Raw genomic sequence first — 26,593 nt, 5'->3', positions numbered from 1 at the left:
CGCTCAAAGACCATGAAGAGTACTTCAAAGCATAACACATAAAATCCCATCATCAAAATATCTCAAACATCCTCCATGAAAAATTATGCGCAATACTCCTCCTTCCTCCCACCCCTCATACCCTCCCATTATCGCCCCACCTCCCAGTAACTCATCTCCAGCTCCTTAGGAGCAACAAAAGACACCACCTAAACTCCTTACTTGCAATGACTTCCATCACCTCCCTCATACCCTCCATCCCGGACCAACAATCAAAACATTCCCAAACCACAAAACAGCCCATAGGTAATAGTGTATCTTAACTAGATAATTTATATAGTTATTTTAACAAATAGTACATACATATATCTTCCTACTTAATTAAAAGCCGAGGAAAAATTAATTTTTTTTCCTCTTCCACCCATGTAGTGGGTGTACTAAAAACTAGTTAATAGGTAAAAATCGCAATACCATTCAAATATAAGAGGGGACTTACCTAACCCACTCTGTCCTTTCTGAATATACAGTCCATGGCCGTTAACAAAGATTAAATCTTAATTTAGGAAAATATTAATATTTGTTTACAAGTTAACATTTTTTTTATTGCTTTGGAAGTAGAAGAAAACAAGTACGGAGAGTATTAGTGTTTTCTATATAAAGGTAATGAAGTAGCACATGTTTCCAAGTTGAAACAATACTACAAAGATTTAGCTGGAAATAGGGTCCACGGCCACTTCCCCGTTCTCCAACTTGTTTATAATCCTCCACTCTGCTTCTCTTTTCTTTCTCTTCCTTCTGATCTGCTCTTCAAAAAGGAGCTATGCCTTTGACGGAAAAACAACCAGTACGGTGGAAAGCGAGGATCTTCTTCATACTCACGTTCTTCGAACCAGTTCTCTACTGCCATCAACTTCTTCATTTAGCAAAGGTTTAATTAATATCCGTAGCTTTAAGGTTTTCTACAGAATTACTTTCTCCATCCCTTAGTCTTTCTCCTTCTACTCTTCTGAGGCGTAATTCCAAAACTGTCCACATTCACAGTATTACTCTTTCAATATTTGACATTCTTTTGGGCATCAAACATCAATATAGTAGGATATTAAAATTTTAATATAAATTAACTTAAAATCAAAATATTTTTCTTAATTTTCATGTCAATTAAATCAAATATGAACAACCAATTCAAGAAAGCGAGAGTAATTAACGTCTCCCGCTATCATGAATTAATAGCTCAAGTAGTCAGGGCGGAAAGTAGGTAAGATTTTTTAGACTTTTTATTTTGGTTACTTAAGTTTGAAAAATCAAGTTTTTAGTTTATAAAAGTTAATGTTTTGATCACTTAGCTATTAAAATTTAACGACTATCTGACTTGGTTTTTCATGTGAACTACTTTTGATCATATAAATACATGACAAATGAGTTGATATAGACATGAGAAGTTGCCAAAGTTAGCTACAGTGAAAATGTTGTGTGATCAAAACAGTAGCTTTTTATAAATGTTAGTAATCAAAATGTGATTTTTTAAAGTTCGGTAATCAAAATAAAAACTTTTGAGAAATTAAGATAGGATCAAATGAGTAATTTATCTTAAATTTTAATTTCAAACAAAGTGCTTTCATAGAGGGAAAAAAATTCATTGATAAATTATGCAAATTGACTAGGAAAACATTTTCGTCACTTGCTCAGCTATTGGTGCAAATTTGCAATAAGTCAAACCATTTCAAAATAGGTTTAAAAATTGATTATTTAAAATGTCCTGCAAATCAATCATGAAATGACTAAAAGCCAATCACGCAATACCTATCAATCAGTCATGCAATATCTTATTAACTAGTCACGCAATACTTAAAAATCAATCATACAATTCCCTATCAACTAGTCATGCAATGTCTAAAAACTGGTTATGCAATTTCCTATTAACCAATCATACAATACTTAAAACCCCTAAATCCAATGCCTAAAATAAATCATGCATGTCCTATCAACCAATTACACAAACCTTAAGTCATGTAATGCCTAAAACCTTTAAACCCAATGACTCAAACTAGTCATGCAACTAGTCACACAAAACCTAAGTCACGCAATACTTAAAACCCCTAAACCCAATGCCTAAAACCAGTCACACATGCCCTACCAACATTCAACCCAAAAACCACCAACACTACCAAATTCCATTTAACAAAGTCAATAACTTCAAACAATATACTATATTCCATTTAATAACATAATCAACGAATATGCCTACCTTTATACTCAAACCACTCCAAAATGCTTCTATTAATGCTTAAAATGCTCAAAACTTGACTTGGCGAGGAATGCTCTTGAGATGAATGGTCTATCGAGGAAAGCGGAGAAATTATAATGGTAAAAATTTTGACCCAAACATATGGGTTGGTTTGAAGCGTGGACATAAACATATGGGTCGATTTTATTAACAGTAATTTTATCCAAAATTAAGTTCTCTTGGTTAAAAATAGTTAAAATTATGAGAGTGCTATTTTCAAAAACAACTTATACATGAGCGATAGTTTTGAAAAGAACCCTTTATTTTTTGAAAGTTTTATAATTTTAGCTCTATAATAATTTTTTGTTTGGTGAGATGCCCCACAACAATTAGTCAACAACTAATTTTAATAAACTTAAAGACTAACATAAAACCTATTGCAATAGAATTATTTCCAAACCTCACTTCCTCACAACCACCACCTCTTATTTTTTTTTTTGGAATTCTCACCAACAACAAAGGCTGCATATTGCCTTCCATGTTTTATTTTTCACAAACCACTTGGATGGAAAGGTCAAAGTGCATTCCTATCAGAAGGTTTTTGCAATTGGAAGAAAGTGAATTGCAAAGAGAAGTGTACTTTTATAGTCCATGAAGGCAAAGTAACTAATTCTTCACATAAGCAAGCAATAGCTTCTTGTAAAATTCTGATGCCCAATCTTAGCATGCAATAGTTAGTAAAAAGGATCTTTATTTTGCACTTAACATGCAGTTGGAGTGATTTGTATAATTTTCACTTGAAACTTTTTTATTTAAATTAGTTTATATTTTTGTCAAATATTGAACTTCTAATATGACAATTTTATAAACATTGTCTTCACCCCAAACGCGAAATCCTCACTCCATCATTGATTATGAGACTTACTCCAAAATATCTTTCTGTTGAATAAAAAAGTTTAAAAGGCAAATATAGAGAATATATCACCAACTGTTTTCCCAATGAGTTTGATGTTACGATATAAATGGTAACTACTATGAATATAGCAATAGACTAAAGAGATGTTGAGATATTAATATGTCTAAAGGAACTACAATAGAAGTCGATGGAATCAGCGTGCATTACAGCCTTGAACCTTTCGTTGTGCTTGGATTCATCAAGTCTCTCGACAGAATTAACATGGATAACGTGGTGGGTAGGTGGAGCAATTGGTTGTGGGCACGTACGTGTTAAAGAAAATATCTTTCATCTCTTCATTTTCTCTCTGCTATAGGTGGTGTCATTAATTATACGAAACTTTTAGGTTGTCTATGGTGTGGTTCTAAGCATACGGTGTATAAATGCAACCCTGAAAGTTGTAGGTATTTTTGCTTGTCTTATCCACGAAAATTAGTCACAAATTTATTCAATCAATTAAGAAAAAAAAATAGAAAGAAAGCAGTACCAAAAGAAAAGAAGAAGGGCAAAGGGAACGTGTATGTGAATGGAATGAAGTTTGGAAATGCCATATATTTGATATTTCCTTTCTAGATCCATGACATTCACAACCAAGAATTCATACGTGACCAATTGCAGTTGCCTTGAGAATTCCTTTCCATTCCATTCCGCATTCCTCAAACCACATAATCTCATCATGAGAAACGCTCGCTTTATCCTCCCTCTTGTTGTTGTGCTTCTGTTTCATAACTTTGTTACTTCTTTGTCTGTAGAATCACCCAATATCACCACAGACCAATTGGCTCTTCTTGCATTGAAATCCCATGTAACTTTTGACCCTCAAAATCTTTTGGAGGCCAATTGGTCGACTGCTACATCGGTATGCAATTGGATCGGTGTCACTTGCGGAGCCAAGCATCTCAGGGTCACAACTCTAAATCTTTTTGGTATGGGTCTAGTCGGCACCATCCCACCTCACTTGGGAAATCTGTCTTTCCTCTCCAGGCTGAACATGAGAAACAATAGTTTTCATGGCTCATTACCCAACCAATTGGCGAATTTGCACCGGTTGAACAATATAAATTTCGGTAACAACAACCTCAATGGAGAAATTCCGTCATGGTTCGGTTCCTTTACTCAACTTCAAAACTTGTTTCTGTATGGTAATAACTTCACAGGTGTAATCCCATCATCTCTGTGCTTTTTACCCAAGTTAGAGATATTGGTCTTAGATTATAATCAGATTTCAGGTTCCGTACCTCCCTCAATTTTCAACCTATCTTCATTGCAAGTACTTGATCTAAGTAACAACAAACTCTCTGATTCGATACCCTCCATTCCACTCAACACTTCTTCGCTGCAACTCATTGACCTCTCCTTTAATCAGATTTCAGGTTCCATACCTCCCTCAATTTTCAACCTATCTTCATTGCAAGTACTTGATCTAAGCAACAACAAACTCTCTGATTCGATACCTTCCATTCCAGTCAACACTTCTTCGCTGCAACTCATTGATCTCTCCGTTAATCTTCTCAGTGGTAATCTCCCGTCAGATCTGTGTAATAGATTTCCTAATTTGCAAGGGCTTTATTTAGGTGGGAACCTGCTTACGGGGAAAATTCCAACTAGTTTATTCAAATGCAAGGAGTTAATGGAATTGACCTTATCTTATAATCATTTTGATGGAAGTTTGCCTTTGGAAATTGGAAATTTGACTATGCTTAAGAAATTGCTGCTTGAGGGGATCAATCTCAAAGGTACATATGCATTGATAGACTATCTAAAGTTTCTTTGTCCATTGTTTTTTAACATAATTGTTTTTTTAAAAGAGAATTTAAGTCCATACTCTTTAAATAAGAAGATCATTCATTAATCAATAAATCAAATATTCAAGTGTATTTTTTTTTACATAAATTTAAATATTACAAAATCATTTTTCTCCACGTTTGGATTGAGACTTCTATTTTTATTTTGTTTGTTCAGGCAAAATAAAAAATTGATGAAGCGTTGTAAGAATCTACTTCTCAAATAAAGAAATAAAAAATTTGCAACTATTTTTTCTCTAGAAAAATGCTTTTTGAAACTCAATGTTGTATGGAGTATGTCTTTTGATTTATTTATCTGAATACGCCCCTGTTTTTCCTTCTTATTTTTTGTAGGATGAAATCACATGATTTATCCATTGAATGAACATTTTTTTTTTGAAAAAAACAAGGAAAAGAAGTTGCTTGACACTGTTAATCTTTTAAATTTTTTTGTCTAAAAATAGAATTAGGCTTCTATAGAAATGGGCTTGCTAGAAGCCCAAGCTTTTTGCCATTTTCTATTTTTCCTTTGTAATTTAAAGATGTTAATTATATTTTACAGGGCAAATCCCATGGCAGATTGGTTCTCTTCTAAAGTTAGAGACACTTATCTGCTCAGAAAATAACTTAGAAGGACCTATTCCTTCAAGTATTGGGAATTTAACACTTCTTAAGGTCCTTAATTTTGAGTCTAACAGCCTGTCAGGTACACGATCTCTCTATGTTTTTTCCTTCTATTGACTCTCTCTAAGTTATTTCATTCTATTGACTCATGGACTACTTTGTGAGAGGTTAGCATTTATATCCCACATACTTTCCTCAGAGAAATATTTGAATATGAAACTTTTAGGTTGAGATTTTTTTATGCAAAAAAAAAACTTTGAGTTAGATTCTTTATTTAGAAAATATATGTATCTATTATTAAGCAAAATGTTTCTATATTGAAATTTCAAATATTAACTGTTGCCTGTAAATTGGTCAATCATTTTGATAGATTAAATTTTAGTTTACATTCAATTCACACACTAATTATAATAGAGGAGAATATTATTAAAAATTATAAATTAAAATATATTTGTATTAATTTGGATTCAAATAAGAATATTCAGTTTCATTGATTTTAAATGTGTTTAAAAGCTACGTAATTGGACAAATTCAAAAAGACTATGAGGAGCACACCAAAAATACTCATACATACATGTTGGTCACTATGTAAATTAAAAAGTCTACGTTAATGAGTTTACATATATATATATATATATATATATATAAACATCCCACTTTTAAGTGATGTAAGATATTACGTTCACATGAGAACCTTGGAAATTTTAGTGGTCCTAATAGGAGGACTGAAACTTTTGTTGGACTACTCAGCTTCTTTCCTCAAAACACATTACAACAAATTTAACTTAAAACAGTACATTTTCAAAAAAAATTTTAAAAAAATTTTTAATAACATATTTTTATATTTTTTGAAACATTTTAATTTTGTAGATTTAATTTTATTATATAAATTTTTAAATATATTATGAACAAAATGTAAAAATAGAAATTGCATACACCAACAAAAGTTACACTATTTTATATTGCTAATAAATGTGACAAAAGTGAAATTAAAAGTTTAAATAACTGCACTTTTTAAAATTTTACTATACAAAAAAATATATCACCTAAATAAGTGTGATTAAAACTCAATTTTTTTATAGTAACATTTTTAATATGAATGTTATAGTTTGTAAGACCTGTGAAACAATGAAAGTAAGGCTGTGAAAAAAATTAATTTATGCATTGGCAGGTACACTTCCATTTCAGATGGGCAATCTACAGAATCTAGAAGTGTTGGACTTGGTAAATAATAGCCTTACTGGTTTCATCCCTCCATCAATCTTTAACATCTCAACTGCAAAGTCTATTGGGCTTAATTTCAATCGCTTCTCAGGCCAGCTGCCATCAACCACAGGCCTTGGACTTCCTAAACTGCAAGCGCTTCATCTTGCAGTAAATGAACTGAGTGGGCCAATCCCGAGCTCTATCTCCAATGCCTCGCAGCTTATTTATCTCCAATTGTTGAATAATTCTTTTTCTGGAGTTATTCCTGACACCCTTGGCAATCTAAGATATTTAAAACGCCTCGACCTAAGTCATAACAATTTAAGTAGCAATCCTTCATCTCCAGAATTGAGCTTTCTCCCATCATTGACAAACTGCAAAGATTTGAACGCGTTGATATTTGATGGTAATCCCTCGATCAGAGGCGAACTTCCAGCTGCTGTTGGAAATTTATCTGCTTCTCTAACCCTTTTCTATGCTTCTCTTTGCAACATTAAGGGCAGCATCCCAAGAGAAATTGGTAACTTAACCAGGTTGTTATGGTTGGGTCTTGACCACAATGACTTGACTGGAAAAATACCTACTACCATCGGAAGATTGAGAGATTTGCAAAATGTCGATCTTGGAAACAATAGGCTTGAAGGATCCATTCCATTTGAGTTATGTCATCTGGAGAAGTTGGCGTACTTGTCTCTCGCAGGTAACAAACTATTTGGACCGATTCCATCATGCTTAGGTGATGTCGTTTCTCTAAGAAATCTTTTTTTAGACTCCAATAATTTTACCTCAATACCGTCAACCTTGACAAGACTTGATGGTATCTTGTTCCTAGAATTGTCTTCAAATTCTCTAAGCGGCTCTCTCCCAGATATTGGAAAGTGGAAGGTCGTGACCAATTTAAATTTGTCAGATAATCAGTTCTCAGGTTCTATCCCAAGCAGCATTGGTGATCTCAAAGACTTAACTCATGTCTCCTTTTCTGGTAATGTCTTACAGGGTTCTATTCCTGAGTCTGTAAGTGAGTTAATAAGTTTGGAATTCTTGGATTTGTCAAGAAATAATCTCTCAGGAATGATCCCCAAGTCCTTGGAGCAACTTTCCTATCTCAAATATTTCAATGTCTCTTTCAATAGACTAGAAGGGGAAATTCCTAGTGGAGGATCATTTGGCAACTACTCAATTCAATCATTTATGGGGAATAAAGCCTTGTGTGGTTCACCTCGATTGCAAGTCCCACCTTGCAAAACGAATCCCTCTAGAAGGTCCAAAATGGGTACTGAGCTTTTAAAATATATTCTACCAGCAATTGGCTCAATAATATTGATATTGGCCATGGTTATAACTTTTTTACGAAGTCGAAATCGGAAAGCTGCAGTGCCAACTGAAGAAAATTTGCTAGTATTAGCTGAATGGAGAAGAATTTCTTATCATGAGCTGGATCAAGCTACAGATGGATTTTCTGAACGCAATTTACTTGGAGTAGGGAGTTTTGGGTCAGTATACCAAGGGACTCTCTCAAATGGTATGAGCATTGCAGTAAAAGTCTTTAATGTAAATGTCGATAGAGCCCTTAAAAGTTTTGATGTTGAGTGTGAGGTCCTTCGTAGTATTCGTCATCGAAATTTGGTCAAAATCATCAGTAGTTGCTCTAACATTGATTTTAAAGCCTTGGTACTTGAGCTCATGCCTAATGGAAGCTTGGAGAAGTGGTTATATTCTCACAACTTTTTTCTGGATATTTCGCAAAGGTTGAATGTAATGATAGACATCGCATTGGCATTGGAATATCTCCATCATGGTCATACCCCTCCTGTAGTTCATTGCGATTTAAAGCCTAACAATGTCCTCCTAGATAAAGATATGATTGCGCATTTGGGTGATTTTGGCATTGCAAAACTCTTAGGAGAAGAGGATTTAATTCAAACCATGACGCTAGGAACTATCGGATATATGTCACCAGGTGATGGTTTTATTTTATACTCAATCTTAGATGATTTATATTTCTCCTCTTATATGTTTACATGAACATGCATGCGTATATGTTGTCTTTAGATTCATCACTAAATTTTAAGTATTTTTTTCATTATCTTGCAAAAACAATGAATATTTTTTATGATGAATTTAAATTAATTTTCAAAACAGAATATGGATCAGAAGGGATTATTTCTACAGAAGGTGATGTGTATAGTTTTGGTATTCTTCTTATGGAAACCTTCACAAGAAAGAAGCCCACGGATGAAATGTTTGTGGAAGACACGACCTTGAAGTGTTGGGTGGAAGAGTCATTACCATATGCAGTAGTTCATGTTGTAGACACTAATTTGCTGAATAACGGAAAAAGTGAAAGCTTAGCAGCGAATGAGTGTGTGTTATCCATTTTGCAATTGGCGCTGGAATGTTCAATGGAGTTACCAGAGAAGAGGATTGATATGAAACAAGTTGTTGCCAGATTGAAGAAAATCAAAGTCACGTTCTTTCAAGAAGTTAAAAAATTTTAATTAATAAAAGACCACAAATAGGGTTTCCAGTTTCCATGAAATTTATATAAAGAAGGCATTTTTTCTTTTTCCACTCTATGTAAACTCGGATAAAGCATTGGACAAGTGCAGTAGTCACAAAGTTTGGGGATGATATCTCCCAGCATGTTTCTCTTATTGTCATATATGTCTGTAAGCTATATGTGTGTGTGTGTGTGTTTGTCTAATGTCTGTAAGCATCATGTGGATTGGTTACATATATACATGGCTTGAATTAAGACAAACAAAAAAAAAATGAAGATGTTGAATAGTTTGAAAAAAATTTGCATGCTACACAAAAGCAAGTAAAGAATTTGTTTTTTCTCAGCCAAAAGTAAATTGTATTATGTAGTTAAGAATTGGTACATGAAATTGGTCATTGGCAAAGAGCCAGACCATGAGAAAAGACAAAGGGATTTGACCACCTTGCACAAATACTCAGTTCATACACATGACTACAAATACATAACATCATTCCTCAGAAATTTAAATGAAGCAGCAACACAACACCATAACAGACATTAACAGCTTGAGACTCTGCAGGACAGAAAAGTTCTAATAATGGCAAAGCAAAAATAACCTCCCTTCTTGTGTTATGTGCTCCCACCAGAATAGCAACAAAGGAAAATTCCACACAGGGCTACTAAAAATATAGACTCCAGAAAAACTCAAAATAGGGCAAGGTAATTCCCTTGCTTGCACATAGTCAACATCTCCAGATATAGCATACAGATGCAATACCATACAAGGCAGTCAAAATATGAAATTTAAAAATAGAGTAAATTGTGAAAAATAGCCAACCTCATAAGCTTATTTCAAAAATAATCTTGAATATAAAGTTAACTGTTCTTACTCAACTTTTGTTATGATATGACAAAAATACTCTTAAAACTCTTTAAGACAAATTAAATGCATTAGATTTCTCTCTCATGCCATCCAAAACACTGCCCATCCAGCTCTCTCATGCCTTTTAAACATTCAAAACGAAATGTTTTTGGTTTACTCATCTTCCTTTTCAAAAATTTTAATAATAAAAAGAATTTAAATAGAGGAAAGGAAAGGAATGTTTCAAGATTTTCTATCCCTCTTGAAATAAACAAAATGTTCCAATTTTTTCAAATTCGGAGCAAAATTGAAAGAAAGAGAAAGCGAAAAAAATGAAAGAAGAAGGTGAAAAAGAACTATAGGGAAGAAAATGGTTTTGCATTTTGGTTGCTTTCGTCCATCTTTAATTTGGTAAAATGTCAAACTCTGTTCTATAAAATAATTACGACGTCATTTACATACTCAATAAAATGTTTGCATATTTAGGAAGTTCGAGAAATCGTTAAAAGACGATATTGCCCCTAATAGTACCATTAAGTCGATTAAGCCTCAAACTAGTTCAAATAGAAATTTTAAGGTGAAATTAAGAGTTTCACAGCTCAGGGATGACTCAAAATGGTAATTAGGAGTTCGAGGAGCAAGTTGGAGTCAAACCAAAATTTTCACTATCTAGGGGCAAAATGGTCATTTGCCATCTGGGGATAAAATGAGAATTTTAGAAAAGATTTTTTTGGCCCCATTTGACTTATTGGAGTATGATTTGAGGTTTAGAAGTGAAAAAGTTTAATTCCGGTGATTTTTGGAGTGTAGGGACAAAATCGTAATTTTTCCACCCTTGGATAAAATTTGAGATTTTGAGAGAATTTAGATCACATTTGACAAATTGGAGAATGGTATGAGTATAAGGGATGAAAAATATATCTATGGGTAATTTTTCAGTTTTTGGGGTAAAAATGTAATTTTGCCACCTCGGGGGTAAAACGGTAATTTTGCACCCCCAGAGCATTTTTCCAGCACAAGGTCTTCACTCATCATCATTTTTGACCCTTGAATAATGTGTGGTGGAGAGAGAAAGCTTAATAGTTAAGAAATGACACATGGATCAATAATAAGGTGACATGTGTCAAGTTTATATTCATTAATTATTTAACTTTAAAGTAGACATAAAATCAGAAAATTCTCTTTCATATGGCCAGCCAAACAAAGAAAAAGGAAGAACAAAAGGAGGAAAGGAAAAAAAACAAGAAACCTAGGTGGGAAAATTAAAGGAAAATTGGTGGATTTCAAGGAATCAAGAAATCAAAGGTAAAATTTCTTGATTTTGACTTGTGATCTACCTTTCCCATGCTTTTCTCCTTATTTTCCATGGTTAGATTTCATGTTTTCATGGTAAATTCATGGCTGTCCAAATGGGTATGGAGAGAGAGTGAAGTTAGATTAATTTGATTTTAAGTTATGTTAGTGTTTTTAGTTAGTTTAGCATATTTAGGAACAAAACAACAAGAAAAGAATTCATTTTCCTCCATTACCATTATTGGCCGAATTTTCTAGGGGAATATTGGCTGCTGATCCTGATGTTTAATTGAGGAATTATAATGAATAATGATGAATTATGAGCCTAGAAAAATAATGAAAATTTTTGGAGCAAAAATACGAATTTTTACCCACTAGGGGTATTTTCGTAATTTGCTGTCGAAACTGATAATTTGCATCACACTAAGGGACATTAAGTCAATTTGGGTGCAATTGAGGTATAAAAATTGAAAAAAATTAATTTGGAGTTTAAACGAACGCGTATATCGATTTATCGGGTAAATGACCGAAATAGGCTAACATCGCGTTTAGGCAAAATTTAGACATTTTGCACTTCAAATCATGCATATACACCGAGCCTGAATTGATTTTATAATGGTCAAGCATTAATGTGGTGAATTATGTATTGTACATTGTGGATAGGTGGTGAGCAAATTACACTGGTAAAAGTACAGAGATTGAGCTTGAAGACTGAGATTTGGAGTACATCGACTCCTAGAACTGTGAGTGAACTTATTATCGTCTTAATTATCTATAGTAGTTTTATACAATTGTGTGATTTTATAGAAAATGGGTTTAAATGGTAAATTGCTATGTTTTATGAGAAATTACGATTTTATAAATTTTCTGGAAAATCGAATACTGGTTTTGAAAATAGAGTAATTGGAGACTGCCTGCTTGTGTTGTAAATTTATGGTTTTAAATTGAATGGCTTATGACAATATATGAGCATGAATGGCTAAACTGATTTTTGGTGTTAGAATTATTTGTATTATGTATTCAGCCTTGAGAGGCTAGGTTGCGATAAATTGTCATGTCATGCAGAAAAAGATTTTATAAATCAGGTGGTAGATAAAAGATTAGCTACTACAGTGGCGGGGTTTCGTGTACCAGCCTATCAGAGGGGCACGGTAAACTCTTTTATATTCTCACCTCGGTCGTAGAAGCGCGTAGGGTATCTCCTGAGGTGGGCTTTTTGAGTGCACTTCACTTGGACCACCGCTTGAGAGTAAGACTCGGCCAATACCAAGGAACGGCTATGATGTTCAACGAAAAATGTGTTTTATGCAAAATATAAATTTTTAACAGTCTTTGCGGACTCGGTTGGATACCCCTGGTCCAAGTGTCCCCGAGTGCAGGGTTTGGCATGAGCCAAGTTTTGAGAAATCCACGAGGCATATTGATTATTTGGTTGAAATGAATATTCGTGTTGTGAAAAATTTACTGAAATGAATTATTTTTAATTGTCTCCCTTTACTCGACTTTAGATAGTTTAGATGATGTTTGTTTACTCACTGAGATTATTTAATCTCACCACCTTCCTTTTCACCCATTACAGGCCCTAAGTAGTATGTAACACCCCGTATCCTCGTTTAATCGTCAATAAGACCTATCAATAAGATAAAGGGACAATTGGTGTAAATTTAGGTATCGAAGAGCGATTACGGACGAAAAAAATATTTTAAAAATAAAATATTATCAATTACGAGAATTAGTCTGAAAAATGGGCATATGTTTAATTTAAGTGGGGGAGAGTTTATATGTAAACTTTATTATTTTGAGAAAATAAAATAATTAAACTATGAGATAAAAATATATATATAATAATAGTAAGAATATTTTTTTTAAGTAATGAATTGGGTAGTAGGGGCTGGCCATTTGAGGAACAAAAGGAATTGGAATTGAAATTAAAATGATGATGAAGACAAATGTTGGAAAGGCCGGTCAACTAAGCAAAATGGAAAGTCAAGCAAATTATTTGTGTGAAGTAATTGAACAAGCAATGGAAGATATAAAAGAGTGGGGGGCCGGTCATTTAAAAGAGGAAAGAATAGAATAATGAAAAGAAGAAACAAAGATGAAAAGAGAGAAGATAAGAATGGATGGCTGCATGTGACTTATTAAGAGTCAAAGTAATAGTGAAATAATAAAAACTATCTCTTTTTTATGGTGAATGATGGTAGGGGTCGGCAAAGAGTAACAAAAAAAGAAAGAATGATTGAATGAAAGAAGGGAGATAAGGACAAAAGTTGTCATGTCCATTCTTTTCTCCCTTCCACGTGAAAATCATTCTTTCTTCTTCCTTCTTAACAGCAGCAAATGGAGAGCAATAAAAAGAGAGAGAAGGCCGGCCAAAAACGAGAGAAGCATAGAAAGAAAGGAGGAAGAAAAAAGAGAGAAAGAGTGAGCTGGGAAAGAGAGATTTGTGCTGCCACTTAGAGGAGTCAAAAGAGGAGATTTTTGCTATAAATTTTAAGGGAAAAGAAAGCTAAGTTGCTGCTGGATTTTGAGGAAAGAAAAAGAGAAAGAGTTGGGTTGTGGTGGTTGATGGAAAAAGAGAGCGAGAGAGCTTGGTTTTTGGTGACAAAATGGCTGAATAAAAAGAGAGAAAATTTGAGTTCTTTGGACTGATCTAGGGCTGACCAACGGTGGAAGTGGAGAGGAGGCTTCAAGCCGCCAATAGTGAAGGTTGAGAGCTACCGACGGTGAGAGAAATAAAGGAAGAAAGTGCAGCCGATTGATGCATGAAAGGAGGGAGAAGAAAGGAAGAGAAAAACGAGTAGAAGAGAGAGGAAGAAACGGGAAAGAAAGGTAAGAAAATAATAAAAATATATATAATAATGATGTTAGAATAAAAAATAGATATATTAATTAAGTGGGTTTTAATATTTAGGAGAAATAAATAAATGGTGCATTATGGTGAAAGGCTGAAGGAAATAACGAACTACTGGTAAGAAGGAGTAGCTCGATACGTCTTTGAATTAATAGCGACGTAACATCCCGCTATTTTGAGGTGAGTAGGGGGTGCCAATTTTAAAATTTTCGTAAATATATATATCTATACGTATAACTATTTTAAACGCGAAAATTGTGAATAGTATGTGCTGGTAGCAATTTTAGGATATTGTGGTTGCAAATTATGTTTAGAAATCGGTTTGAATATATATATGTATAAAGTATATGTAAAGTGTTTAGAAAAATGAGAAACAAGCCCTTTATACTGTTTTACATCAAAATCTATGCCTTATATTTGTGCAGTGTGTATTCATGGTTATATTATTTATTCATCATGCAAATTATTATTTTGAAATTCATGCATAAATATATTTTGAGAAAATGATAGATTTTATCAATTCTTATGTTGAATACTTTGAAAATAATTTTAAGACGAAATTTCAAGGACATAAAGCAATTCTAAAATAATTTTTTTAAAATCGAGAAATTCGAGAGTAGGCCGGATGTCACATCGGTTAAGTGTGACCCTCGTGCACGAGTGACCTCTAGCCAGAGAACCATTGGGTCACCGACGGGCGGTTAGGCGTGGTTGGGGCCACGGCCGGTGATATATGTATGCGTGGCTAGGCCACCAGATGATTATACGGTTGCGATCGTTTGATTCTCCGATGTCGGCCAACATCGTGAGACTGCCATGACACATGAGAATCCGGTGGAAGCGATGCTCCCGGATGTTATTACGTGGTAGCGGGACCACACGTTTATTTTCATTCCTTACTCGAGGTAGCATATCTGGGTTTTCAAACTCATATTTCTTTGCATGGTGAAAACGGAATTTAACGGTTTTTCTGCAGCTCCCTTTATTTTTACGGTGAAATGAATTTTAACTCCTCGGGTGTGAGGTGATTTATGATTTACGTATGAGTTTGATTAACATTCGATTTCATGGGAGCTTGCTGAATATACTGATTTGATTTGAGTAAAATGTCAATTGATTTTGACGTCGGAATTTTCTTTATATAAAATTATTTTAATTCAATATTTCAAATGAACAAGGTTATTGATCGGTTTTATAGCAAAGTTTTTATCTACCTTGGTTGATTTATCAATTGAAGTGTTTACAATGCGTAAGAAATCCTTGGTTTTTCATATAAGGCACAAACTCCCATTTGAAATAAATTATTTTTTTTATCTTGCATTTTTATATTCAACTGATCTGCTATTTGCTTGTTTTCCATCTACGCCCTACTCACAGAGCCGATGATCACTGAGTCTGTGAGACTCACACCCCTCTTTTCCCTCTTTTGCAGACAAGGATCGACCTAACGAGTAATCATCAGCGCGTTCGGCCCATCGCAAATAGGTAAAGGCATCTCATGGCCTTTTATTCCGAGTCGCTCCGCTATTAGAGATTGAGTTGTAGTACTTTGATTTTACTATGTAAACAAATATTAGTTTTGATAAAAACATAAATTTTAGATTTTTGAACTCAATGTATTTAATTGTGATATCATGACTTAAAGTCAAAATTTAATGGCTATACTTCTTGTGAAATTTTAATTTATAAAATTATATATATGGTTCAAATATTAGTACAGATTAGTAAAAATGTACAATGAGTTATGGAGAAATTTCTTTTAGGCTTGTTCGAGACTTGGCGGGATCTCTCGGAGGTCTCGGACGTCGGTAGCAACTGAAGAGGGGTAGTTACATAGTGTGTAGATAACTGAGTTGGTCATGGATTACAGTTGGCTCTGCAACCTCATCAGTAGTAGGTTCACTGTCTTTACTACTTTTGTTAATTTGTGGGCTCACGTGTCTTTGTAATTTAAGTTCATGCTTTGATTTACTGTATTACACTATGTGTAAATTTACTTTGCTTTCACGTTATAAAAACTATGTACTGTTATTTCTATAAATATTACCTTTCAAGAAAATAGAATATTGTTATTGAATATTTATAATTTGATCAATTTTCGAAAGTCTTGGCAAAAAAAAAAAAGTGCCCCTGTGAGGTGTAAATCGTTTTTCTATTGTTTTTTAAAAAATAAAAATAAAATACTCCTCTTAAAATCTGATCTATGGAATGATTACTCACAGGGGAAATAAGAAAACTGGTACGAAAGCCTTGCGATGTTTCGGTCAGTATTCGGGGTATGAATGCCTATCGAGACGTCGCGACGATTGTCACGGGCTCGATGGGAATTTCGGGTCGTGACATAAATCTCATAAAAAATTCTAAAAAAGTCTTTGCCAGATGATTTTGTTGATGAATCGCAAAACTTTGTCTCACTTCCTAATGATTTTGTAAAAAAAATGTTCAAGAACTTTACTGGAAAGATATTCTCTACTGTTTGCGGAGGCCTTAAGAGATAATTGTAACATTTTTTTAATATGACAACTTGTTTTTCAACAAGATGTGATATAACTTTTTTGGAGCAAAATACATTGATCCCCTTAACTTTTGGTCATAACTACATATAGGTCCATTAGTTTTCAAATTGAGCACTCTGTCTCAAACTTGTAAACGATGTTAATGTCTAAATGTGAAATGTTTAAAATGTTCTTCTTTTTTCACTCTTTTTCTTTCTCTCACGCAATAGATGACGCTCCTTACCGTAGCACCATCTTGGACTTGCCAAGGCTCCTTGGTGTTACAAGAACACTATATTTGGGCAGGGAGCCCTTCCAATGCTTGTCACTCTCATAGTCAAATCTAGCTGAAGAACGCTAGATCCTCGTTCCTCAGCAGTAGGAGCCTTGCCAACGCTCGTCAATATTGTGGGAATGTTTGATCTGGCATTCCCTCACTAGATTCGACCTTGGGAACATCAGATCTAGCTCTTCCGTGGCTAGATCTAGTTAGGGAATGCCAAATCTAACATTCCTTGACGTCGGGGAGCTCCTTCAACACTCATCCGCATTGCAAGAATGCCAAATCTGGCATTTTCTATCTAGATTTGGTGTTCCTGTAGTCGGATTCATTCTAAGAACGTTTGTTGTCATTGCCATCTATGTCGGAGAAAATTTAGTGAGAGACGGAGAGAGAATGTTGGGTAGAGAGAAATTGTATTTTATATAGTGATAATTTTTAAAATTAATGACTAGTAAAATTATCGTAAAAATATCATTACGTCATCAAATTAATGGAAAACTTATGTGTCCAAAGAAAATATTCTTTTAGGGTGGAGTTTTCATTTTAAAAATTAATAGATTCATGTATAATTATGATAAAAAAGTTTTTTTTAAAAGTGAATTTTACCCTAAAAAATTGAAACATCTTTACCTAATTATCATGATCAAAAGGCACTAAATCCCTGTTTTGAAAAAAAAAAAAACCAAGGTGGTTTATGGTTACAGTACAAAATTAGTACGTGCATGTAACGACCCCTCCTCGGTCGCTACCGATGTCCGAGACCTCCGGGAGATCCCGTCAAGTCCCGAAGAAGCCTAAAAGAAATTTCTCAATAACTCATTGTACAGTTATACTAAACCGTATTAATGTTTTATCCATATATATTTATAACATGAATTCAATAATAAGCATAGCCATTAAATTTTGACTTTAAGTCATGACATAACAATTAAATACATTGAGTTCAAAAATCCCAAATCTTCGTTTATATCAAAACTAATATTTGTTTACATAGTAAAACCAGAGTACTACAACTCAACCTCTAACAGCGGAGCGACTCGGGATAAAATGTTATGAGATGCCTTTACCTATCTGCGGTGGACCATACGTTTCGATGATTACTCACTAGGCTGATCACTGTCTACAAAAAAGGAAATAAAAAGGGGTGTGAGTCTCATAGACTCAGTGATCATCGGCTCCGTAAGTAGGGCGTAGATGTGAAACAAGCAAACAACAGATCAGTTGATATTAAAAATGCAAGATTATAAAAACAATTTATTTCAAACGGACGTTTGTGCCTTATATGAAATACTGAGAATTTCTTACGCATTATAAACACTTCAATTGGTAAATTAACCAAGGTAGACAAAAATTTTCGCTACAAAATAGATCAATAACCTTATTCAAGTCAATCATTTGAAATATTGAATTAAAATAATTTTTTACGTAAAGAAAATTTCGTCGTTAAGATCAATTGACATTTTTCTCAAATCAAACCAATATATTCGGCAAGCTCTCAGGAAATCAAATGTTAATCAAACTCATACGTAAATCACAAATCGTCTTGCACTCGAGGAGTTAAAAATTCATTTCACCATAAAAATAAGGGAGCTGCAGAAAAACCATTAAATTCCACTCTCACCATGCAAAGAAATATAAATTTGAAAACCCAGAGATGCCACTCTCGAGTAGGAAATGAAAATAAACCCGTGGTCCCGCTACCACGTAATAACATTCTGGAGCCTCGCTCTACCGGATCCCACATGCCATGGCAGTCTCATGATGTTGGCCGACATCGGAGATATCCGGCGGTCGCAACCGCGTAAATTACTGGTGGGCTAGCCACGCATACATACATCACAGGTCGTGGTCCCCACCACGCGTAACCGCTCGTCGGTGACCCAAAGGTTCTCTAGCTAGAGCTCACTCGTGCACGAGAGTCACACTTAACCGATGTGACATCCGACCTACTCTCGACGCCCTCAGTTTGTAAAACCATTTTTTTTTAAATCATTTTATGTCCTTAAAAGCTCGTCTCAAAATTATTTCCAAAGCATTCAACATAGGGTATGATAAAATCTATCATTTTCTCAAAATGAATTTATGCATGAATTTCAAAACAATAATTTGCATGGTGGATAAGCAATATAACCATGGATGCACATTGTACAAATATAAGGCACAGATTTTAGGGTAAAACAGTGTGAAGGGCTTGTTTTCCCATTTTGAAAACACTTTACATATAATTTATACATATATATATTCAAAACAATTTTTGAAAATAATTTGCATTCACAATTTCCTAAAATTTCTACCAACACATGTTATCAACAATTTTGCATCTAAAATAAAATATACATACTTTTATACTATTATGAGAATTTTAAAATTGACACCCCTTACTCACCTCATAATAGAGGGATGTTACGTCGCTATTAATTCAAAAATGTATCTACTTAATCCTTCTTACCGGTCGCTCGTTATTTCCGCCGACCTGCCACCACAATGTACCACCTTTACTCATTTCTCTTAAATATTGAAACCCACTATATATATATATTATTTTATTTTATTTTTATTTTATTATATATATTTTTCCTTTTATGCCCCCATTACCTTTCCTTCACCCGATCTCTTTCGCACCCTTTTTGCTACAGCCTTCATCCTTCCTCCTTCCTCCTTCACTCCCAACGCCGGCAGCAAGCTCTCTACTTTCACTCTCACAGCCGGTCACCATAACAGCCCAGCTTCCTCTCTTTTCCTTCCCAAAAATCCAACAGCACAAGGTTTCTCTTTCCTCTCAAAAATTAGCTTCTTTCCCTTTTTTATTTAGCTCCATAAATGGCTTCATCTCTACTTTGTTTCTCCCCTCAAGACCGGTTGCAACCACCCAAGAAACTCTCCCTTCAACCCGTGACACTTCTTCCTTTCTCTCTCACATTTCGACTCTTTCTCCCTTTCTCTTTTTCTCCCTAAATGGCTAAGGATAAAATGAAAGAGACAAAGAAAAGTTTTATTTGATATGGCTTCATGGTGGGGCCGCCAATGACAAGTTTCTTGTCAATGTTCCCCCACTCTTTTTTCCTTTCTTCTTCTTTCTTTCTCCCTAAAATCCGGCTACTACTCCTTTAAATGGCTTTGACTTTTCTTTACCTTTCTCTCTTTTATCTCTTCTATATCACTTGACCGGCCCTTTTTTTTTTTTTGTTTTCTCTCCCTCGTGTTCTTAAGTCGGCCCTTACCATCATTTAACTTAAAAAAAATATTACATTTTGGCCTCCTTATCCCACACATGGGCGGCTGCCCATGTGATCTTTTATAATAATTTTTTTTATTGTTGTTAGTATTTATTTTATTTCCTTTAATTATTAAAATTTACATGTAAGTCCTCAATTTCATTTTATTTACTACACAACCTTTCAACTTTCGTATTTTAAAATTTGATCTTTTCGATGCATTTAAAAATTCTAATTTCCATCTATCTCTATTCCTTTACACGTGTACAATCAGAATATCGAAATTGCGATTCAACGCGGTGTCACCATAATATTTTAAATATTTACTTACCCGCGCTAACTCGATTTAATAAAATCACGCAGGCACAATTATCATCGTTTTTCTTCGAAATTCTTTCTTATTTCTTCTCCCCAACTTAGATCAATCATATTATCCTTTTTCATGACTAATTTCAATAATAGATAAAATATTAATATTTTAATATTATTTTATTCATAAAATAATATTTTATTTTAAAATATTTTTTTCACTCGTAACCGTTTTTTGACCCTTAATTTACATCAAGTGACTCTTCGTTTAATCGATAGGGTCTTATTGATGGTTAAACGACAATACGGGGTGTTACAGTGCGTTGGTATTCTTTCTAGAAATTACAGGCTTTAGCTCTGCAAAAATTCCCTTGTTTAATTAGGTGATTCTTTTTCTAGGTTGTTGTTAGCATTGCATTGTTTTTTCTTAAGAATAGAGAACTTACCAATGGGTGTCCATGCAATCATGTTTTGGCCGATATAGCTTTGACAATTGTTAGGGTAGTCTTGAATTGTGATTTGATTAGGATTGTTTAATTCTAATTAAACTAATATACCTTATTAAATAGTCTTTAAATCTAGTTAGATTAGAATAACAATTTCTAATCATAGTACGATAAAGATTATTGTACTATAAAAGAACCCTATAGGGTTAAAGAATAGTCATCACCTAGATTTAGAGAGAGTGATTTGGGTGTACATGGGATAAACGTTGTGAGTTTGAGATTGTTCTTGCAATCTCCTTATTGTTCTCTTAATGGATTTTTCTCTATTGCTGTGCGCGTAGACGTAGGTCATCAAAAGATCGAACCACGTAAATTCTTGTGTTTTTAGTTTATCTTACACCAAAATTTATCACAATTTATAATCAAAGATCTTGGTTTCTTAAGCTATTTTCTTGGCATTGAAGTTTTTCCTACACCAAAAGGTCTTTTTCTATCTCAACATAAATATATCTCAAATATTCTAATCATAGTTGGTATGTCTGGTGCAAAAGAATCAAATACACCAATCTCTATTATAGCTCCACTTAGTTTACATGATAGTTCTACAACAACCAACGACGAGGAATTCAGGAAAATTGTTTGTTCTCTCTAGTACCTTGTTCTTACTAGACTTGATATTTGTTTTGTTGTTAACAAACTCTCTCAATTTATGCATAAACAATCAATGCTACATTATCAAGCATTGAAGAGAGTACTAAGATACTTTAAAGGAACCTTGTTCTATAGTTTATTCATTAAAAAAGGAAACTACTCTATCTTTACAAGTCTTCACAGATTCTGACTAGGTAGGAAATCCTAAAGATAGGACCTTTATTTTTGCCTTTATCATATATCTTGGAAGCACTTCAATCTCTTAAAGTTCAAAGAAACAAAAGACAGTAGCTAAGTCCTCTACAAAAACTAGATGTCAAGCTATTGCACCTATTGTTTCAAAAGCAACATGGATTCAATCTCTCGTTCAAGAACCTCAGATAGTCTTACATAGTTGTCCCACTATGTACTGTGATAACATAGGTGCCACTCACACTTGCAAAAACTCAATCTTTCATACGAGGATGAAACATTTGCGATAGAAATTTTTTGTAAAAGGAAAAGTGAAACAAGGGCAACTTCACGACAATTATATTCCCATAGAACATCAATTAGCATATGCACTTACTAAATCGCTACCAAAGCAAGGTTCTAGTTCCTCCTATCCAATATTGGAGTCACTAATAGTGCCACCATCTTACGAGGGCATATTGGAGTTACAAATAGCAATAGTTAACTCAACATATAGATAAAGCTCAATCTTCAATCAACACGCAGATAAAGGTCAATTTAAGAACAAAAGACAAGTATAAAGGATGACATAGATAGATATTAAGGATGATATATTTAAATCTATAGATGAGATATGTTTTATCTAAACTAGAATTTCGATACCTATCTTTCAATTAGAATTTTGATAACTATCTTATTTTATCATCTTTGTACTATAAATACATCATTGTGAAATGGAAATACCAAGGTAGTTTTCTTCCATATTCAATATCCTTTATTAAATTTCTTTATTCCTTTTTGGGGTTCTGTGCATTGTGTGTAATGTTAAACTTGAAGTATAATTAATTTAATTAACTCAGAATATACCATACGGAATTTAGAACATAAAAGTGCATTTGATTCATGATACATGATTTCACAATGGTAATAATACTAACTAAATTAATTGCTGAGATTCAATGCCCTAAAATCTTCCTCCTTTAATCTAAAAACTTTTGAATGGATAAGAAACTTAATATTTTTGGTGTCGAAAGAGAGAGAACCTATGCTTTACTTTTATATGATAAATCCTTAGTCCTACCCATTATAAAATTTAAGATTTTCTACACAGGTCTATACTCTTAAGCTCATATTTAATATTGGAGTCTACTCCTCTTTATTAGATCATATTAGGAATTATAATATTGTCTCTTTATCAATATCAAATAAGCTTAACCCATTTTTGATAAAAAAAAAAAAGGTAAAATAAATTAAGTCTACCCTTTATTTTTTGAAAAAAAATCTAATAATCTCCCACTTGGACTGCATTCTTTAAGTTCCAAATTTGAAAACACATTTTGTTAAAAACAACTCACAAGCTAAGATAACGTGAAATTTTTTGAAGTCAATTTAAAAACAAATTGATTACTAGGCTTTCTCCAAAGTGTCTTTCTGTCCAATAAGAAGGTTTAGAAAACAGATTATAGAGAATAAATCACCAACATTTTCCTCAATGAGTTTGATATTACGATATAAATGGTAACTACTATGAATATAGCAATAGATTAAAGATATGTTGAGACATTCCAAAAAATATCTAAAGGAACTACAATAGCAGTCGATGGAATCCGTGTGCATTACCGCCTTGAACCTTTCGTTGTGCTTGGATTCATCAAGTCGCTTTACAGATTTAACATTGATAACGTGGTGGGTAGGTGGAACAATAGGTTGTGGGCACGAACGCATTAAAAGAAAATATATTCCATCTCTTCATTTTCTCTCTGCTGTAGGTGGTGTCATTAATTACACGTAACTTTTAGGTTGCCTACTGTGTGGTTCTAAGCAAACGGTGTATAAACGCAACCCTGAAAGTTATATAGATATTTTTGATTGTCTTATCCACCAAAATTAGTCACAATTTTAGTTAATCAATTAAGAAAAAAAAATAGAAAAGAAAGACGTAACAAAAGAAAAGAAAAAGGAAAAATGGGACGTGCGTGTGAATGGAATGAAGTTTGGAAATGCCATATATTTGATACTTTTTACCTTTTGCAGTTGCCTTGTGAATTCCATTCCCCATTCCTCAAACCACATAATCTCATCATGAGAAATGCTCGCTTTATCCTCCCTCTTATTGTTGTGCTTCTGTTTTATAACTTTGTTACTTCTTTGTCTGTAGAATCACCCAACATCACCACAGACCAATTGGCTCTTCTTGCATTGAAATCCCATCTAACTTTTGACCCTCAAAATCTTTTGGTGACCAATTGGTCGACTGCTACATCAGTATGCAATTGAATCGGTGTCACTTGCGGAACCCGGCATCTTAGGGTCACAGCTCTAGATCTTTCTGATATGGGTCTAGTAGGCACCATCCCACCTCACTTGGGAAATCTATCTTTCCTCTCCAGGCTGAACATGAGAAACAATAGTTTTCATGGCTCATTACCTAACCAATTGGCGAATTTGCACCGGTTGAACTTTATAAATTTCGGTAACAACAACATCAGTGGAAAAATTCCATCATAGTTTGGTTCCTTTACTCAACTTCAAAACTTATTTCTGTACGGTAACAACTTCACAAGTGTAATCCCATCATCTCTGCGCTTTTTACCCAAGTTAGAGATATTGACGTTGTATATGTATGATATGGATTATCACATTGATTTGAAATTTTATATGTAATGATGAGTACGAATAGTATATGAAATTATAAAAAGGTGTAAAACTTAATTAATTTGCAACTTGAGCCCTCAAATTTATATAGTTTGTATGAGTATTGTATATAAAGTATATGTATGTATAAAGAGATTCCAATAAAGGATAAAATTATTAAATAAGAGATGATATACTATAAATAATTCATGAATAATATTGAACTACATTCATTGGGTTTTTTTCAGTTAGGCATTTTTATGTTGCTACAATGTTTTTTGGTCAAAATAAAAATTATGTCCAAGTTTATCATTTTACTTTGGGTGATGAACCAAATTATCACCATACTTGAATGCATACAATTTTGTCAATATACTTTTAAATTTGTTAAAAGTGATCAAAAGTTACAAAATGAACGAAAATGTACAATGATAAATATTACACTTGTTGAAAAAATAAATAGTAAATTTGATCCATTACCATAGGTCCGGTGGTGATAAATTTGAACCTTATCTCAAATTTTTTTATGAAGTTTGCTTGTGAAATTTGGCAGCATATACACAAATTAAATTAGTAACTAGCATGCACATATTCTACAATCTTGTTGTCCAACTAATTGATTTATATATTTGTTTTGTACTCTCTTTTTTTTTTTTCGAGAAACAGGAATTATATTATTAAGAACATTTTTGGGGATAACTTGCTTGATTGTATTTGTTATACACGATAAATAGGAGGTATTTATCGATGGATGACAAGATTGAGAATTTTCTTCAAAATCAAAACAATTTAATGCCTATAAGATATTCTTTTTCTGAAATAAAAAGAATGACGGATGGCTTCAAGAATAAATTAGGTCAAGGAGGATATTATTCTATGTTTAAAGAAAAATTTTGAAGTGGTCAACTTGTTGCGATAAAATTGTTAAACAAATCAAAAGCTAATGGCTAAGATTTCATCAATGAAGTTGCAACTATTGGAAGGATTCATCATGTTAATGTGGTAAGACTTATTGGATTTTGCATGAAGGGATCAAAACAAGCTCTTGTATATGACTTCATGAAGAATGGGTCCTTGGATAAAATTATATTTTCAATTGAAAATAACACTTTGAGTTGTCAAAAAATGTTTAAGATTGCATTGGGAGTGGCTCACGGTGTTGAATATTACATAGAGGCTGTGAAATGCAAATCTTACATTTTGATATCAAGCCACATAACATACTTCTAGACGAGAATTTTACTCCAAAAGTTTCAAATTTTGGCTTTGCAAAATTGTATTCAGTGGATGATGATATTATTTCTCTCACAGCAGCACAAGGTACATTAGGATATATGGCTCCTGAATTGTTTTATAAAAATACCGGAGGTATATGATGTAAAACCGATGTTTATAGTTTTCGAACAATGGTAATGGAAATTATCAGAAGGAGAAAAAATTTGAATATCTTTACCGAACATTCAAGTCAAATTTATTTTTTATCGTGGATTTATGATCAATTAGACGAAGGAGATATCATGGAGCTTGGAGATGTGACAGAAATTGAAAACAAAATTATGAGGAAAATGGTAATAGTAGCCTTATGGTGCGTACAGATGAAGCCCACAGATCGTCCTTCAATAAGCAAAGTCTTGAAGATGCTTGAAAGTGAAGTTGAGCTCCTAGAAATGCCTCCCAAGCCTTCCTTCTCTGGAAATGTCAACTAAATATAGTAAAAATTCTCGCCGCACACGTGGCAATCGGCCTTCCTCATCTACATCGTGGTCTTGCTAAATCTGATGCCCTTAAGTCGATTGCTTTTTCTGTATTTAGTTTTTTCTGCATTTAGTGTTTGGATTCTCTCTGCTACCTTGGTTTGTTTTGTTTCTGCTACTTCTCTATTTCCCTTAATGCGACCTCTGATGAAATGAATCATTTCCGCACGTATAAAAAATTGCAAGAAAATGTGAATTTTAGTTTTCCCTTATTTTTTACAAAGAAAATGTATTATATCTAATGTTATATTTTTATGTATGTATGTTTATAGTATTAGTTGTTTAAACTTTTGGGGTGCAATTCATTTTCGTATATAATTAACAGCTTTTACAAAAGTGCAGTCTTTGTCACTCTATATGCATGTTGTTTGTCCA

General features: G+C 33.5%; 1 protein-coding gene, 1 long non-coding RNA gene and 1 pseudogene across 2 annotated transcripts; all 3 read left to right on the top strand.

Annotated features, from left to right (window-relative positions):
* Positions 1 to 3,554: 3,554 nt before the first annotated feature.
* LOC18594310 (uncharacterized) lies at positions 3,555 to 9,403 on the top strand. Its single transcript, XM_088808496.1, has 4 exons — positions 3,555 to 4,894; positions 5,505 to 5,648; positions 6,738 to 8,732; positions 8,915 to 9,403. The coding sequence occupies exons 1-4, from the start codon at positions 3,736 to 3,738 to the stop codon at positions 9,268 to 9,270; spliced, it is 3,654 nt and encodes a 1,217-aa protein (XP_088664622.1). The 5' UTR covers positions 3,555 to 3,735; the 3' UTR covers positions 9,271 to 9,403.
* A 4,279-nt stretch (positions 9,404 to 13,682) lies between these two features.
* On the top strand, positions 13,683 to 15,891 carry LOC148761628 (uncharacterized). Its single transcript, XR_016027572.1, has 3 exons — positions 13,683 to 14,238; positions 14,321 to 14,440; positions 15,693 to 15,891. It is a non-coding gene; the product is annotated as an uncharacterized LOC148761628 (long non-coding RNA).
* Positions 15,892 to 25,196: 9,305 nt separating this feature from the next.
* LOC148761627 (rust resistance kinase Lr10 pseudogene) lies at positions 25,197 to 26,237 on the top strand (annotated as a pseudogene).
* The last annotated feature ends 356 nt before the right edge of the window (positions 26,238 to 26,593 follow it).

Source organism: Theobroma cacao, chromosome 7 (assembly GCF_053813885.1).
Source record: "Theobroma cacao isolate CCN51 chromosome 7, ASM5381388v1, whole genome shotgun sequence".
Classification (NCBI taxonomy): domain Eukaryota; kingdom Viridiplantae; phylum Streptophyta; class Magnoliopsida; order Malvales; family Malvaceae; genus Theobroma; species Theobroma cacao.
Note: the sequence above shows the minus strand (reverse complement) of the source record. Positions and strands in the feature narration are given on the sequence as shown.